Source organism: Musa acuminata, chromosome BXJ1-6 (assembly GCF_036884655.1).
Source record: "Musa acuminata AAA Group cultivar baxijiao chromosome BXJ1-6, Cavendish_Baxijiao_AAA, whole genome shotgun sequence".
NCBI classification, from domain to species: Eukaryota; Viridiplantae; Streptophyta; class Magnoliopsida; order Zingiberales; family Musaceae; genus Musa; species Musa acuminata.
Genome location: NC_088332.1, coordinates 2,892,644 through 2,909,785, shown reverse-complemented (window position 1 = coordinate 2,909,785; position 17,142 = coordinate 2,892,644). Strand labels below are relative to the sequence as shown.

The following is a 17,142-nucleotide window of genomic DNA, read 5'->3' as shown; positions in this document are numbered from 1 at the left end:
TCATCCTTTGTTTTGGCACCAGAATGATTGATGCCTTATCTCAGTTGTTTCGACTGAAATCCCTCGAGGGTTCAGATTTGACATTTCAGCAGATTTAATAGTTAGACACTTTAAATATCTATCGATATGTAATTATATATTACTTCACATACTTGGATTTTATTAACAACGTGATTATTGTATTTAAAAAATTTATATTAAGATTTTTATAATTTTATTTGTTCTAACGTTATTAGCTGTATTGATTAAAAAAGCATAACACGTGATATCGTGTGTTAGATTGATAAAAAAATAATTTTTTTTATTTTTAATGTATAAAATATTAAAATTATCTTTTTATTAGAAAATTTATTGAAAATAAAAATAATATTAAAATTATCGTTTTGTTCGATGATGTCATATGTTATATTTTTCGTCAATACAATGAATGACATTAGGATAAATAAAATTATTTATTTTATTTTTAAAATTATATGAATCTTACTATAAATTTTTAAATATAAAAAAAATAATACTAATATGATCCAAATACAAAACTAATATGTAATTCGCCCTATGAGCCACTCCACACAAGCAACCAAGTTCAGTCAGACAGTAAGATACAAGAAAAAAAACGTATTTGTTTAACTTAATTGCTATTAAAAATTCGATAATACCGAATGGATTTTCCATTTTAATTACTGTTATAACTTGTCTGTTTTAATGATAATTTGCCTGTCGGATAAGTACACTTTGACAAGTATCGATTGATTGACGTCATATAGAGGTTCGGTTGGGGAATCAAAGACGCGAACTTGGGTCCTCCGGCCCACCCGTGTGTGCGTCCATCATGCTTCGAAAATAGTGCAGGGTTTTTGAGTGGCGTCTTCAAGATCCGTGCCTACTGTGCGTCAAGGGCCGGGCTAACCCCTTCTGTCTCGTTCCCCGGCGTCGCATGCGCTCAACAGCAGCCGAAGAAGAGAAGAGCAAATGCTGGGTGGCGTCTCGAGGCGTTGGGTCGCTTCCGCGGTTCGATCTGCCGGCGCTGGTTACCGCCGGATCCTTGCGCCGGTCTGCAGTTCCGCCTACTCGCCCCCTTCGTCACCATCCTTCGTCCTCCGTCCGCCGGTGAGAAAATATATGTTTTCTAAGACAGAATATACACTTTCCCTCTCTCTCTCTCTCTCTCTCTCTACCTCTTTTTTCTGTTCTTCGTCTTCTGTATTTTCCCATTTAAATTTCTTTCCACTAGTAAATTAATGGGTGTAGTTTATCCTGATGATGATGCACAACCTTGTACTTGTCGAACTACGATGGGGCACGTACACAAGATATAGAATGTTGTGATTTATGCTTTACCTTCTTACGAGTTTCTTGACTGCACTCGGACGAGCCGTAGTGCCTGCGAGTTGCTTGTGGAAATGGTGATGTAAACTTGGATGTTTTAGGGTGGCAAAAGAACAGATGAATCGGTCTGAACTGCTCTTTCAATTTTATCCTTAGGCAGAGAAAAGAAGTAAGAGGTCTAATAGAAAATGCAATCTTGAGCAAGCCACATCTGAATCCCTTGGTTTGGTCCTGATCTGATTAGATCTACTCCGAAAGAGTCAAATAATAAGGTACGTAAAAAAAGGCATATATATTTTTTCATCTTTCATGGATGCTATTGTGAATCTGTGATGCCAGTTCCAGTGACAGCAGGCAGTCTAGGCTGCGATGACTGAACATAAGAACTGATATATAGGAAATAGTATTTGAGAAAAAGAGAATATAATGCAGCAAAATTTAAGGATAGAAGAATAGGAGCATTGAACACAACATCAAAAGATTAAGAAAAAAGGAGAAGATGTGGAAAAAACCAACATAGAGTGACCTTAGGCCTTGTCAAAAAAATTGTGGAACAGTGGTATACTACTTTTAAGAAAATAGAAAGAACTTATTCACACTTAATAACGAGTAAGTAGAAAATTCTCTGGAGAAATGCCAGAGCTCAATCACATAGAACAACCTCTAAACCACCCATGTAGGCTCTTAAGTTGATTCAGAAGCACTACACCTACAGTTTTTTTCCTCTTGCACCTTCACATTCCAACAAGTGATTATATTTCTGGGATTAATGATGGATGTCTTTCAGGGGTGATGGTTCCTGTTTATACAATTGTATAATAGATATATACAAGAAATGCACTCATAGGCCTTATGCTTAATTGTCATTATTTTGTTGAATTTTCACAAGATTTAGGAGTTCAAATTTCAGATATTTGATTTATTATTTTGTTATTGTAGGCAAACAAGCTTGACGCTCATGGGGAGTTGATAATAACTCATAATGGAATATTCAAGCCTTGGATTAATGGAAATAAATATTTCTTAAGGTGCATGACAACAGTGGGCAACCCTGAGGTATCTTCTGGACAGGAGAGTTCTGTTGCCTCACCTGAAACTGACCAGCCTCATCGCATCAAATTCAAAAGGCTTGACAAAACTGCTAAGCACATAATGAATGTAAGCATAGTGCAGTAGATGCCAAATTTTTAATGATATGCCTTATCTGATAGGTGGGCACCTGGTGCACTGATAAGCGGGTACCCTGTGCACCGGGCTGCCCTTTTTATCTCTCTGATTAGTTTGCTTATGTTGTCCGTCTCAATAGTTTGAGAGATAAGTGTTGTGTTATTATGGTTATTGATATGTAGTAGTTCTTTCTGACACATGCAGATTTTAGATAAAGAAGCAGTGGATAAAATGAGAGATGAGAGAGATATTCCTGACATAAGACCTGGGTATATTATCCAGCTAAAAGTGGTATGACAGTTTTTGTGTTTTATTATAAATCTCTTCCTCTCTCTATTTTCCTTTGCGATTCATGATATCAACAGGAGGTGCCTGAAAACAAGCGTCGAATTTCAAGTATGAAAGGCATTGTCATAGCAAGGCGAAATGCAGGTCTGCATACCACATTCAGGCTGCGAAGGCTAGTATCTGGTGTTGGGGTTGAATCTGTTTTCCCATTGTAAGTTTTTTTTTTTTTGGAAGAGCCTTATCCTATGTTTTAGACATTGATATGTGCGATCTAAATTTGCCATATTTTCAGCTTTTATTATCTTCTGCTGATTGTTCCTCTTTAATTTATCTTTTTGATTGAATGAAATGAACATTTTCTGTTAATGTAACCTTAGTGTATAAGTTGTTGACACTATTATCATGGTCATTCAATTCTTGTTCCATCTATTGAATGGGTCAGAACATACATGTAAAGAGAGACATATTGAGTTGCTGTTTGAGTGATCATGTACTGATTTTGTGACTATCGATTATAAATCTCATGAATACTAATAACCTTCTTTTATGTCAAGTATAATGAAATAGAACTTAAAAAAGAATCGAGTTTAGAAACAAACACATCTTGTCAAGAATGATATGATATCCAACATCAGAATCTGGATATCTTTTGCTTCTTTTCGTAATAAAAGAAACAATGGGAGGAATGTCAATATTTAACATTTTAATGTCTTCATCAGTTTATACATAGAAAAACACTGAGGATCTTGACAGATATTGAATACAGTGTATTGTGTGGGGTTTGTTATATGTGCAGTATTTGTCCTTGAGGATCCATTCGATGTGATTTTGCTGCATAAAAAAAACTCTGGTACTTATTGTTAGATATCACTGTCTTAAGATTTCCAATTTGTGGACTACAAGTGTTATTTTACATTGATCAATGGACCGCTAATAAGAGGAGGTCAACATAAAAAGGTGGTCCATTTCACCAGGCTTCCCACCAATGCTGGACCTAGGGAGGTTAATGAAAACAGCCTTATCCTTGTAAGCAGGGAGGCTCTGCTTGTAACTAGAGCTCTAGATAACTAAATCACAAAGTAAAATCTTACCATGACACCAAGAGTTGGCCTCCCTGGAGGACAATAGTTTCACTTTAGTTGGTGTTGAACTTAGAAATTTTGTTATTTTCTGAGAGTTCTAACTACTACACCCCAAGAACAAATAAGAATCAGTATAACGACCTTTCCTCAAATCCCTCGATGGAATTAGTATAATAAGTGACTTTGATAGCATAATGGCAGTACCTTAACTGGGAATCATTGTCTTTTTCTTTTAACATCAGGGTTACATAATAGCAAAAGGGTAATATTTTCATGTCTAAATCATGTGAATTAACAAATTGGCAATAGGGTGAGTAGATGCTTTTATATTTTCCTTGCCCTATTTCTTTTATGTATACCCATGTCAATTTTGAGCTACAATATCTAACTAAATAATGTAAATCAACAAAATAGTGCACCCATGGACTTAATTCTGTATTTTTTTCTCTCACCATGTTTCTTTTTCTTTGCCCTTGTCCTTTTCAACCAATGATTTCTATTTACATCATGTGAATCAAGAAAATGAGATGCCCGCCAAGACAAGGTATATACTCTCTATTCTGGTGTTGTTCCTCTTGGTTTGCCCTTGTCCTTGTGGAGCAATGGTTTTCTTTTTTTTTTTGTCAACATCATGTGAATCGACAATCAGATTGTTAATGCATGCTTGGGTATAGGATATTGGATGGTGCAATTGGTATGAGAAGTATGTTCTGTTGGGGATTTATATGTTCTTTCTTCCCATATCTTTGTATGCACCTGATTTTAACATAGGTTAAAGCAATATGATAGTAGCAAGAAGAAACCAATGTTCAGAGATATAAAAAGGCTGTACCTTACTCAAATTTGAAAAGTCCTATTTGGCACTTGCAATTAACTTCTATTCTTAATTTATTTTGAAAAATCAATATTTTTTTAATAATGTTATATGTTTATTGTTTATTTTGTCTCAAAACAAAAAAGGTCCAAATGCAGGAACCATGTTTCCATCCTTGCTCAGGATTAGGAGGCTGTTGTAGCTTTGTACTGTGATGTAATTTTATATTCTTTGACCTCACTATAGGGAAACTTGTATATGCTTTTCCTGTCACTTGAAGTGTATTGGTTTTTATTCAGTTCTTACATTGTGTTTGCCATTTTGTTGCAGATACTCGCCTAATATAAAGGAAATAAAAGTAGTAGACAAGAAGAAAGTGAGAAGGGCAAAGCTTTACTACCTCAGGGATAGGATGAATCCATTAAAAAAATGATGATATTTTTTGTCATCTTTTGCATTTTGTTCTTTTGACAGTTCCATGGTTCTTATAGTCATGATTTTATGAATTCCATAATCAGTAGCTGAGGAGTCTGTCTTCCTGATGCACATTCAGGGCTGTTTCTCTTATCAATGCTGTTTCTCTCTTATCAATTCCGAAACATTATCTTGCGACTCACCTATAAACTTCTGTTTCTGATATCTATGGAATAATGCCTTTTTCATTATACAACATTTTTCTTGAGGAGGAGGCAAGGCTTTCATTCTTATAGCGTGCATTTTTAACTATTTAGTAATTTGATGTATATGCATTAAGTGAACTGTCAAATTGACTTGTTGAAACTTCAACTGGCCTATGGTAACAGGGACTTGAAGATCAACTTCCAAGAGGTACCGGAGAGGTATGCCTCCAAACTTGTGTTCCATCTTCTTACTTATTTTACTCTTTGCGGGTGGGTGGTGCCAGTTGCACTCTTTTAGATATATGGTGCATGCATAACGTGATGGAATGTATTCATTCCAGACTTAGACATAGATTCATGGAAAATATATAGTTTTTTTTAGAGGGTAAAAGGTAGATCTTACCGGTAGTCTATACAGGTAAATTTACTCACGATCCCAACTCGACAATGGGAAGCGAAGCGGGACTTGGATGACATGACAGTCACCTAGGCTTAGCAACAACGGTTAGCTTAGAAGGAAATGTTTTACTCATATTATAGGATTTTTTTTTTGAGTTTAGCCTTCTATAAAAGTTTATTAATTTATTGTTACTCAGGTAAATTATTGTTTATTGTGATTTAGGTAAGTTATTATTCAATTTACCTTTCATCTATATCCTAACTTGAACGTCCGAGTGATCGATCGAGCTCCTCATTCAATACTGATCTTTGGTAAGCTAGAATGAGATCATAAACCCTTTGGTTGGATCTGGGACATCTCTTTTAGTTGTAAACCCGACTTGGTGATCATGAATTCGTTGCCTTAAGTCGGTTAGGAGCGGAGTCCGCCGCCAACTAACCACGAAGCTCGGCAAGATTGCCCGTCGCCGTGTCTGGCGCACACGATCCGGCCGACTTCAAAGGACCGAGTCAGCCCCACATGACAAGGGGCACCGCTAGATTTCGTCATCCCTGACGAACGCCCCCCAACCAGTGGCCGAGTCGAATGCGTGCACTGGTTGAGTCCTAAAAGAAGGGAATCTCGTGCCTTCCACGCTCCGTAACCAAACCAAGCCATCTGACTTTGGCACGTGGTCAACCGTGGCGGTGGGGGATGTAGCCTGGGCCTTCACGGCATCATCAAGGTGAGTGGAATCCTTGCCTTCCTCCCCAAGAAAAAAAAATTACTTTTTTTTAGATTGTATTTGTCATCCATGACGTAACCATCTCAGGAGTCTCTCGTCTTCTTGTTGAACGATCGTTGACCACTGATTAAGGTTGTTAGTGTAAACAACTTTATGCCGTGGTCTCGGGGTTGACGCGATTTCGTTCGGGGTCCGAATGATGGGGATCTTACATGACGTCCCTCGAGATCTCCCGGTGGTCGATTGCGGTCCGGTCGGGTCGTCGCGTCAGGAGGAAAGCTTTGCCGCAGCGCCGGGAAGTGACAACCTCGTTCTTGCACCTGCACACAGGTCGGGTCGGAAGCTCGGTCCGACCCCTCCGACGATCAAGTCAGTGAATGTGGAGGGGATTTTGGATGAAGAAGTCCCCTCTTCACTTAGAACTCTGGGGTATTTATAAGTAGGTTTAGTGTTACCTGATGTGCCTGCTCGCAGGAGCAAGATCGTACCTCTGATGGCATCTGGCATTGTTGTTCGCGTTGCGTGGGGAACCGAACTGCCGCATGGCATGGGCGAGCCTCGATCGTCGTTCTCTTTTGCCTCGGCCAAGCGTGTTGAGTTAAACGACGATGAAGTCGTTGTCTGAGAGCGGGCGACGTCAGTGCACATCACGTCGACATTATTGTCATGCAGGTTTTGGGCAAAGTGTCGTTCAGGCGTAGCTGATGTCGTGGCGCGTCATGTCGCCGTTATTATCCTCGTCAAAGTCAAATTCGCTTCGTGTAAGCTTACCAAAACATCATCCTCTGTTGGGAAGCTCTTAGGCAGATGGAAAGGGAGGTCAAACCATGGAAAGCGTGGTGGTCAAACAGGGATCTACATGAGGGTTTAAAATTCGCTGCTGGTAGTACAACCGCCCCGTTATCGTACAATTCGTGCTTCTGCAAAGCAACGTATTCAATCTCGCCAGCTCAAATTATCTCTCGATTCTTAACCCACCCTGGATTGAGTTTGACCTTTTCTCCCTCCCTATATATACGCCACCACTCTTAGATTCCTCTCCTCACATCACGATCACAGTGCCTCCACAATAGTAATATACGCACCAGTTCGTTCCCACGAGCCATGAATCGTAGGGTGGCAGCAGCGGCGCTGAGACAGCTCGGTCCACGCCTCTTCTCCACCGCAGCGATCTCCCGCTCAGCTGCCGGAGGGACCTGGGAGCCAACGTTAGGCGTTTCACCGTTGGCCCTGAGTAGGTTCCTCAGCACTGCGGCGTCGATCGGCGGGGAGGGCGCGGACGAACGAACCGGCGCCATAGCTTCCGCCAGTACGAAGAGGGAGGAGAAGGCGTTGGCGAGCTACTGGGGGGTGGCGCCTCCGAGGCTCTTCAAGGAGGACGGCACGGAGTGGCGATGGACTTGCTTCAAGGTCGGTCATCATCTACTTCCTCTCTCTCTCTCTCTCTCATCTGTCTTAGCGTCGACATGTTGATGAACAGCCGTGGGATACGTACTCGTCCAACGTCTCGATTGACCTGCACAAGCATCACGTCCCGACGACGTGGGGAGATAAGTGTGCTCGTTGGCTCGTCAAGTCGCTCCGCGTCCCGACCGACATCTTCTTTCAGGTACGGAGAGAAGGCTTTGTTGCTTCTCTATGATTCATCTCCTCCGCTCCAATGTCATATCTATATGAAAGTAATGAGTTGTTGCCGCAGAGGAGGTATGGCTGCCGTGCCATGATGCTGGAGACGGTGGCGGCGGTGCCAGGGATGGTGGCCGGAATGCTGCTCCACCTCCGCTCCCTCCGCCACTTCGAGCACAGCGGTGGATGGATCAGGGCGCTGCTGGAGGAGGCGGAGAACGAGCGGATGCACCTGATGACCTTCATGGAGGTGTCGCAGCCGCGGTGGTACGAGCGGGCGCTGGTGTTCGCAGTGCAGGGCGTCTTCTTCAACGCCTACTTCGCGGCCTACCTGCTCTCCCCCAAGCTCGCCCACCGCATGGTCGGATACCTGGAGGAGGAGGCCATCCACTCCTACACCGAGTTCCTCAGGGACCTGGAGGCCGGCAAGATCGAAAACGTCCCCGCCCCCGCCATCGCCATCGACTACTGGCGCCTGCCCGCCGACGCCACGCTCAAGGACGTGGTCACCGTCGTCCGCGCCGACGAGGCGCACCACCGCGACGTCAACCACTTCGCATCTGTACGTATCAGCCTTCTATCTATGTGTTGCGCGCATTAGCTCCTTCTCTTATCCGTGTTGGTGCATCGGCAGGACATCCATTACCAGGGGCATGCGCTGAGGGAGCTCCCGGCTCCGGTCGGGTACCACTGATTTGGTTGTTCATCGGAGAAGGGATGGGACACCACGGAATCTCGCCATCGCGTAATCAAGTGGTAGGAATAAAGCAGCTGTAGTGACTTGGATTGTACATACAAGTGCAAGTTTGATTGTTGTTTACTTTTGTTTCCTTTTTGTCGGTGATGCAGTGCCAAATTTGGTATATGTAATTTGGTCGATTAACGTACGATCGCAGCTTTGCTTCTGTTTCATCACCTTTGCCTTGCCATCGCCATCCCATTCCGTTGTGCTCACGATGGCAACGACACAGAGGCGACGAACAATGGAGGTAGACACACACACACACACACATCCCATTGCGTTGTGCTAGGTCATCTGTACTACCAACGAACAATGGAGATAGCCACACACACAGAGAGAGAGAGAGAGAGAGAGAGAGAGAGAGAGAGAGAGAGACTAACTTTAATCGAAGAGAAGAAGCTAGCAAACCTGTCTATGGTGTTTCTCTTCGAGAGGATAACGAACAACGATGGAGCAGATATTTCGAGCCAAATAGACGACAGCCATTCTCCTCTTCCGTGGAGAAATGCTAGGGTTAGGTTAGCAAACCTGTGGCTCCATGACTCCCCCATCGAGATCCTCGTTTCAGTTCTTTACGATGCCTTCGACTTCCTTCGGTGCACTGCCCCACACGATCACGCGCTCATCCATGGCTTTGTCGCGAGGCCTTGCAATAACAGAAAAGATCAAACATAGAAAGCTAAGCCACACAAACCATGAAATGGAAGACTAGGCTTAAAAGACCTCTCTCAATAAAACATTAACAAACATATGTAGAGAAGCCATCAACATGAAAGTTACCCAATAATGTCAGCCATCATATACTATAAATTGTAGCTAAAATTCCAACCAGTTAAAAATGAATCCCAAATTTGCCTCCATGAATTATAAACAAGCCGAGAAAAGGTTGTACCACTGAATGATTGTCCTTTTTTCTTATTCTCTCTTTTGGTTCTCCTCTCTAATATGTTTCTTAACCTATCCTTTCCAAGTCTCGTGAATGTTTAACATAATGCTTCTTTCCTGCCAACAACAGCATGTTGCTGTAGAAATTTCAAACAAAAATAATCAAATAACCACGCCAAGAACCATCCTTTTCATGGTCAAAAGCTGTACAAGATGAAGACTGGTTAGACAACTGCACGCCTCATAACCTCTCCAATGTATTAGGCATATGAACCTGTCTCCAGTGGTAAAACAAAATTCTGTCTTTCCGTGAATTAACTTTTATGTGTTCCTCAAGAGAAATCTTTGGTGTATTTACCTCCAAATTGTAGATCAAAATTTACAAGTTCAGTTTTTCCATCAAGGTCTATTAAATCCCAAAACAGGGGTTCAGTTCATTTTGCCATGCTGACTTTGCATCATATATACGAATAACACTGGCAAAACTGTCAAGATTATTCACCCTGCCGGTGCTTTGATTGTTCCACAGACAATAACAATAAGAGCAATGATATATATCAGAAGGTGAGACTAAGTTTAGATCTGTATCATGCTTTTGGATAAGAAAAGGTAAAGAAGACAAAAGGACACACCATTCAAGTCACAAGAGATCTGCGGTGGAAGTCAGAGGAGTGTGGCTGCTGAGATATGGCCTGGCAATGGATCTATCATGAACCAATCTATGGAATGGGACTACTGGTGCTTGTGGGAGGCAAGTGAATGTTGGCTCTGGATGGTTGGGAGAAGTCACCATTGCCACCACAGCTGCTGGAGGAACAGAATCTGCAGGAGAGAAGGAGGAAATTTGTAAATAAAAAATATCAAATCAATTTTGAAATTCACATTTATCCCCCAGCTGAACTTTATCACCCCTGGACTTTTAGTGGATGAACTTACATGAGTGTAAATCGAGTATGCATGAACATATATGACTTATGCGTAATCAGCAAAATCATCAAGGAAAGAGTCTGGTCACAGATCTGGTTGGGTGCATACTAATATAGCATATTTTGGCATCCACCCCATGCGACACATCAGCTGTCACAGCAGACTCGGCGTGGCGTCCCTAAGTTGACGTGTCGCACCGAGCCAACTTAGCACCGTGAGCTCGAGGCCAGCCAGTCGCATGATGCCATCCCCCTGCACCCACTCCGCTCGAGGTTGTACGGTGTGGTGCAACCATGTACCAGGCCACACGGGAGGCGAGAAGCAACGCCGAACGAGACTGAATTGAGCAGATTAGATGACGCTTGCACCCAACGCACGGGCCGATCGCCTAAAGCGTCAACGGGCATTAAATACCAGCGTACGATGACGACCGAGGATCATTAAAACTGCTACGTACGACCGCACGCAAGAACAAGTATAAAAGCCACCCCCAGGAACAGCACTGGGGGTTGGACCTCATACACACACACACACTCCAACTCATGCTAACTTAATCATCGGATGGGTCGACTCGGAAAGCCCTTCCGACGCCAACTTGTGTGTAGGAACCCAGCGAACGACGAGAGGAGTCACCTTCAACCTCCATCCGTGGGAACCTAGGTCGCAGCCCTTCAACCCGACTCCAAGTCAATACACTCCAGCTCAGAGATCGCGCTGGTGACCTTGCGCATTGGGACAGACCAATCCATGCTGACACCGCAGCCACAGCATAAAGGTGTAAAACACATACTACTTGGAACATCAATCAACATTATGACTGAGAGGTGCCTTGCATGCTATAGAAATATGCAGAAGGAATTGGGCTAATCATCATGAGACAACTAAATTAGATCCAGTAGCAACATATGATTAATACAAGAAAGATAATGTAGACATCAGCCAACTGGAAGACAAAAAAGAAGTTTCTAGAAGAAACTTTGGATAGCACAGTCATTGTCATTAATCAAATGTTTCGATGATAATTTAAGATCCCTTCAGCAACTATCTCACCTTATTCTTTCACAAACAAAAGAACATTATCAAAAGGAAGCAAGTCAGCTTTGCCCTAGAAGTGAAAATTTTCTTGCCTTGTGTCTCTTTTTAAATGAAAAGAGTTAGAGAACTGGGTGAGAAACTGAGTACATGTTGCCATCAGCAACAAAAGTCATATTCAATCATATAAAACAATACTTCATCACAAATAATTGCAAAAGATTCAGTTCAATTACAAACCATTTGTAAGTACAGCTTTTTGAAAAATCTATGATCAAACTGATGACATCTTGCTTCTGCGGCAATGATCAATACTAGAAAAGAAAAAGGAAAAAAATCCTCCAAGATCTTTGTCTCTTGGGTGTAAATTGTTCAAGAAAGAGTCATCTTGAATATAGGACTCAAATGGTTGTTTGTCTCTTGGGTGTAAATTGTTCAAGAAAGAATCATCTTGAATACAGGACTCAAATGGTTGCAGAAATGGGCTTTAAACATCTGTGGTAAGTGGATAACTCATTATTTCCAGCATGATAAGCTACGTTGGGATGTCCAGATCAATACTAGTCAATGCAGAAGTTTCCTGGTGAACAAAAGATATTAATTACCTAGTCCATGATTACTAAAAAATGAAATATAGTAATAAGGAAGCCTATTACTATATTTTTTATTGACCTGTAGAAAAAATATAGATTTTCATATGTTCCTCTTTTAGAACATGCTGAAGTCGTGAACAACTTTCCAGCCTAGGAATCTCTCATATGATTTTGCCTGCTCTATAGCTGACACAATCCTCATGCTTCCCATGCTCAATGTAGCAGGACCACTTTTCTGCCTTGTTCTATTGAACAACATCCAAGTTATAGAAAAAAGATATGGCTATCACCACTAATTGTCTTCACCGCTCAAAACACACACTTACATTTGTGTCATTTCTACACTCATCTCTCTTGTCAACAAATTTTTGGATTAAATCCCATCAGATTGAGCTCTTGTTCAAAACCAAAAAACAAAATTCATAATACCAAGGGGTACATTCTGATTAATCCTTGTTTCCTTCTGGTCCTCCTTAAATTCATCTTCTTCTTTAGTTTCATATTAAGATCTGACAACTATCTTTCTTCAAAATGACTAACACTTTTACAGAATAATGATATACAAGTGGCATTCAGAAACATTAGATTTCATGTCAAACAATGTTACAACAAATTGATCAAATTAAACCAACGGAAATTGCAAGATATGGTTGCACGTATCACAGCTCACTTTTCCATGATGATAAAGAAATGTGAGGATGAGGATGACAATGGTGATGGTAACTAAAATCTAAGTCTAGATACTAGAATTTAAAAGAGTTCTGAGGTGACTAAGTAATGGTGATGGAAAGCCAGTGCTGCAAAGAAATGTACCGTCCCTTGAATTTTCTTTTTCACTTATAGTATACATTGTGATAAAAAAAATATGTGCTAAAACCATGATCATTAAGTATCAAACATATGGTCGTTACAAATTTGACAATGCAAGAAAGAGAGAAAGACATATTGGCTTATCAGGATGCCGACATCATAATAAGCAGAATTACCAGACAGGACAACATAAACCAATGGACTAATTTTGTTCACTTAACAGGAAATGAGTGTTACCAACAACAAATTCAGTGTTACATTAACGTTCCGTAATCTACACCATTTAGCACACAACCATCTGATTTATGGATTTCCAACATCGAACAGAATTTATCTACAGCGTCTGTTTCAAAAGAACAAATGCATCACAGAACAGGTAAGCAGAAGTAATCTTTTATTGGATATACCCTACAGTCGACCACAGAAATCTTCATGGTTTTCCTTGCTCGCACACACAAACACTGTGCGTACTGGCAAACTGCAGTGGAACTCATCATAGTCCCACTGATTTAATCTTAGTCGCACAAGTCGCTCTCTGGATGAATCAAACCCCAATATGCATCTAAATTATCGACAAACTAACCATTGATGACCTGAAACAGCGTGAACATTCGGGAGAATGGACCAGAGAACTCCCAACATTACTAACACACAATCCAACGAATCTATGAAGTTCTACAACCCAAAGAACAGGAAATCGAAGAAAAGATCTACATACAAGATATCTAAATCGAAGAAAACGATCCCTCGCACACCGATCGAGATTTTGAGCGCCGAGATCGGTCTGGGAAGGGCGCCGAAGAGGTTACAAAAGGGGTTCTTCTTTCACCGTGAGAAGGGGATGATGGCTTAAATGGGCCTGGGCCCATGTGAACCCATGGGACCCACCATTCGGTTGCTTAATATGTACATACGACCATCTTTGACCAAATGAATTCCAAGTTCTTAGACATCGGTTTGCAGGAACTATAACACGGCACGTACTGTTAAACCAAGACGACATCGTACTCGTACACGTCCGTCCACGCATACGTTTTCTTGCCTCGATTGCCTTTCCAACTAAAATTGTAACGTCCATAGGTCAATTATATTTACTCGGTGGTCTCAAGCAGATACAAAGAACCGTATAATACTGTTGGGAAGATGAAAGGCATGAGACGCATTTCCCAACTTCCCAAAGAAAGAATTCGCAGCAAAAGATGCCCCAAGTGAAAAGAGTGTGGGGTGGAGTATTTTTACTGTGGGTTTGGTGATAACCATATGATATTCCCTCATTTGGCCTTAATTTAAATGATGAATGAATGAGTCCCAATTATAATACAACCACCTTGGATAGGTGTTGTATTATAATCTTCTCTCTCTGTCATCAACTTTACGTGATGGCCTTCTTATTATCATAAGCCATCAGAAGCCTGAATGAGTGCACATAAGCTGGTGAAATTTCTCTGTGAATACAAATATGTTTAGGCTCCCTTTGATGATTGGAGAGCAGCAAGGATGGTCGGCATAAGCGTGTAGTCGATCATAATTTAGGTACCTGAGGAGTCTAAAATACTCTTCGGATGCAATGATGATAGAACAGATTATATAGTTTTATACAGACGAACTTGTCAGCACGCAAAAGGAAACCTGTTGAGACTTCGTGGAGGAGGAGGAAGAAGGTTTCCTTGCCTCATCATCACCATCATCTCGTTTCCCTACTTCTAGTTTGAGCTGCTGAGCTTCCTTGCCTCTTCTTCCAGCCACTATACTTCCTGGAGGACATTGAGATATCGGTACTTATTTTCATGCCTTTTTTTGTTCCTGTAACTCCTGAAACAAATGTCTCTTGATGCTTGAAAGATTATTATCCTCAACAAAATGTTGGTGATTCTCTTGAAACAATGCAGATATCCAGTAAGATGTTGGATGAGAATGGCTACTATGATCCCAACCACGGCTCCAACCCCATACAAGCATCCTTGGTTGACAGCCCCAACCAATCTGTCACATACAATGATCACAACAATGGGTTGGATGATGGCAATATCAAGCTCCCCACCTTCTCCCTCGAGGACCTCTCCCATCATGACAATCTTCCCTCCGAGGATGCAGCTCCGGAGATTGGCCTTGACCACCTGCAACACCCGATCATTTTTGATCTGGATCAAGAGCTACAGAGCAACATCATCGAGGAGGGACCCCCTCCTCCGGTGGAGAGCAACAGATGGGAGCCGTCCATGGAACACATCCAAGAGTCCTTCACCATGAACCACCACCGTATCATCTACGAGGACCAGCAACAGGGTGTGGCAGAAGAGGATCTCCAGAACTACGCCATTCCTTATCCCGATCCGCCGTACGCAGTTGCACCCGATCTCTTCAACATCCTGCAGCTTCCGGCGTGCACGGTTGCTCCCACGATGTTTCCTCCCACCGCCTCGATCTCCTTCGGTAACCCGAGCCTTCAACCAGCGTCTTTCTCGTTTGATGTATACAACGACGATGTCCCGGCGACTCATGACTCAACCCAGCAAATGGGATATCCTCCTCCTCCTCCTCCTCCTCAGTCTCGTTTGCTGAAGGACTTGTTCAGCTCACTGCCACAAAACTACGGATTGTTTTATGGGGTCGATGAGAGGGAAGCAATGGTAGGAGGAGCCATCGGAGGGGGTAATGTCTTCCAAGAGATGGATTTAAGGCGCTGCGATGGCATTGGCTTGGACTATGACCGGAGGGAGATGGGAGGGTTGGGTAAAGGTGAGGGGAAGACTAGCTTCGCCACAGAGCGGCAAAGGAGGGAGCAGTTGAATGAGAAGTACAAGGCTCTAAGGCTCCTCATTCCAAACCCAACAAAGGTATCGGAATCTTAGCTTCGACCTCTCCTTCCTCGCACTATTGCTCTATATCTCTGACCTCCTGCGACACCGTTTCAAGGCCGACAGAGCCTCCATCGTCGGCGACGCAATCGAGCACATCAAAGAACTCCTGAGAACAGTTGAGGAGCTAAAAGTGCTGGTGGAGAAGAAGAGACACGGCAGGGAGAGGAGAAAGATCCTGAAGATGGAAGACGAGGCCACCGCCGACATGGAGAGCTCGTCGATTCGGCCTCTTAGCGTCGAACGTGATGACCCACTTAGCGGCGGACTGAGGAGTTCTTTGCTGCAGAGGAGATACAAGGACGGCGCAGTGGACGTCCGAATCATCGATGACGAGGTGAACATAAAGCTTACACAGAAGAAGAAACCCAACTGCCTGCTTGGCGCTGCAAAGGTGCTGGACGAGCTCCACCTCGATCTCGCCCACGTTGCGGGAGGAAACGTAGGAGACCACCATGTCTACATGTTCAATACCAAGGTCGACTTCGCATCATTTCTAATTACCCATTATATGCGTTCTTCTTCCATTATATTACTTGCTGTTTATTGAACTTCTTTCTTTCTTCTTCTTCTTCTTCTTCTTCTTCTTCTTCGTCATGCAGATATCTGAGGGGTCTTCGGTGTACGCAGGTGCAGTAGCCAACAAGTTCCTTCGTGTCTTGGAAGGACAACACGGAAATCAACCATGTCCCGTTGCATTCTAGTGCATGTCCTTTGATGTTTGTCCTGTCGTTCCTTGGTTCCCTTACACTGGTAAGAAAAAGAACTGTCCCAATCGGACAATCAACCATGGTATGTTTTATCGACAACAAAGACGATTTGAGTCTGGTGTTTAAGATCTTGACATATTTCATCATCATAAATTCATAGTAACACATTCAAAACAACTATTTTTGGTGGTGGTGATTTGGCCGTAAGATTGTGTTTAGATCCAATTCGATGGGACAAAGACATATTAGCTTGGTATTCTTTGAAACGCATGCGTCTAAGATAGAAGCAATAAATAATATACTCAACAAGCCCTTTCTGTGCAATAATACAATATCCTATATCTTGGGCGGAAAGTGATATACATTATTCTCTAAAAAGAAAAAAAAAGAAAAAAAGACTACTGTGAAATTGATTCGTAATTGATGCGACCATTTAACGAGAATAGATTATAAGACATGATGCGTGTGGATCCGTCGGCGAAGAGGACACAGAATGCACGTAACACGTAAGATCTGATCATCCGATAGGTGTGAACCA

At 42.2% G+C, this 17,142-nt stretch overlaps 3 protein-coding genes and 1 long non-coding RNA gene across 4 annotated transcripts; 3 read left to right on the top strand and 1 right to left on the bottom strand.

The window, feature by feature from the left end:
* The first annotated feature begins 822 nt into the window (after positions 1-822).
* LOC135675621 (large ribosomal subunit protein bL19cy-like) lies at positions 823-5,293 on the top strand. The gene is made up of 5 exons (XM_065185958.1): positions 823-1,107; positions 2,266-2,484; positions 2,698-2,784; positions 2,859-2,992; positions 5,008-5,293. Exons 1-5 carry the CDS (start codon positions 970-972, stop codon positions 5,108-5,110), a joined length of 681 nt encoding a protein of 226 aa, XP_065042030.1. The 5' UTR covers positions 823-969; the 3' UTR covers positions 5,111-5,293.
* Positions 5,294-7,454: 2,161 nt separating this feature from the next.
* Positions 7,455-8,959, top strand: LOC135675619 (ubiquinol oxidase 2, mitochondrial-like). The gene is made up of 4 exons (XM_065185957.1): positions 7,455-7,831; positions 7,902-8,030; positions 8,121-8,609; positions 8,682-8,959. The coding sequence occupies exons 1-4, from the start codon at positions 7,526-7,528 to the stop codon at positions 8,739-8,741; spliced, it is 984 nt and encodes a 327-aa protein (XP_065042029.1). The 5' UTR covers positions 7,455-7,525; the 3' UTR covers positions 8,742-8,959.
* Positions 8,960-9,148: 189 nt separating this feature from the next.
* LOC135675620 (uncharacterized) lies at positions 9,149-13,882 on the bottom strand. The gene is made up of 3 exons (XR_010513943.1): positions 13,755-13,882; positions 10,307-10,496; positions 9,149-9,435 (listed from the first exon to the last, which is right to left on the bottom strand). It is a non-coding gene; the product is annotated as an uncharacterized LOC135675620 (long non-coding RNA).
* A 791-nt stretch (positions 13,883-14,673) lies between these two features.
* LOC135677620 (transcription factor EAT1-like) lies at positions 14,674-16,788 on the top strand. Its single transcript, XM_065189984.1, has 4 exons — positions 14,674-14,811; positions 14,926-15,873; positions 15,953-16,372; positions 16,497-16,788. The coding sequence occupies exons 2-4, from the start codon at positions 14,938-14,940 to the stop codon at positions 16,596-16,598; spliced, it is 1,458 nt and encodes a 485-aa protein (XP_065046056.1). The 5' UTR covers positions 14,674-14,811; positions 14,926-14,937; the 3' UTR covers positions 16,599-16,788.
* Positions 16,789-17,142: the final 354 nt, after the last annotated feature.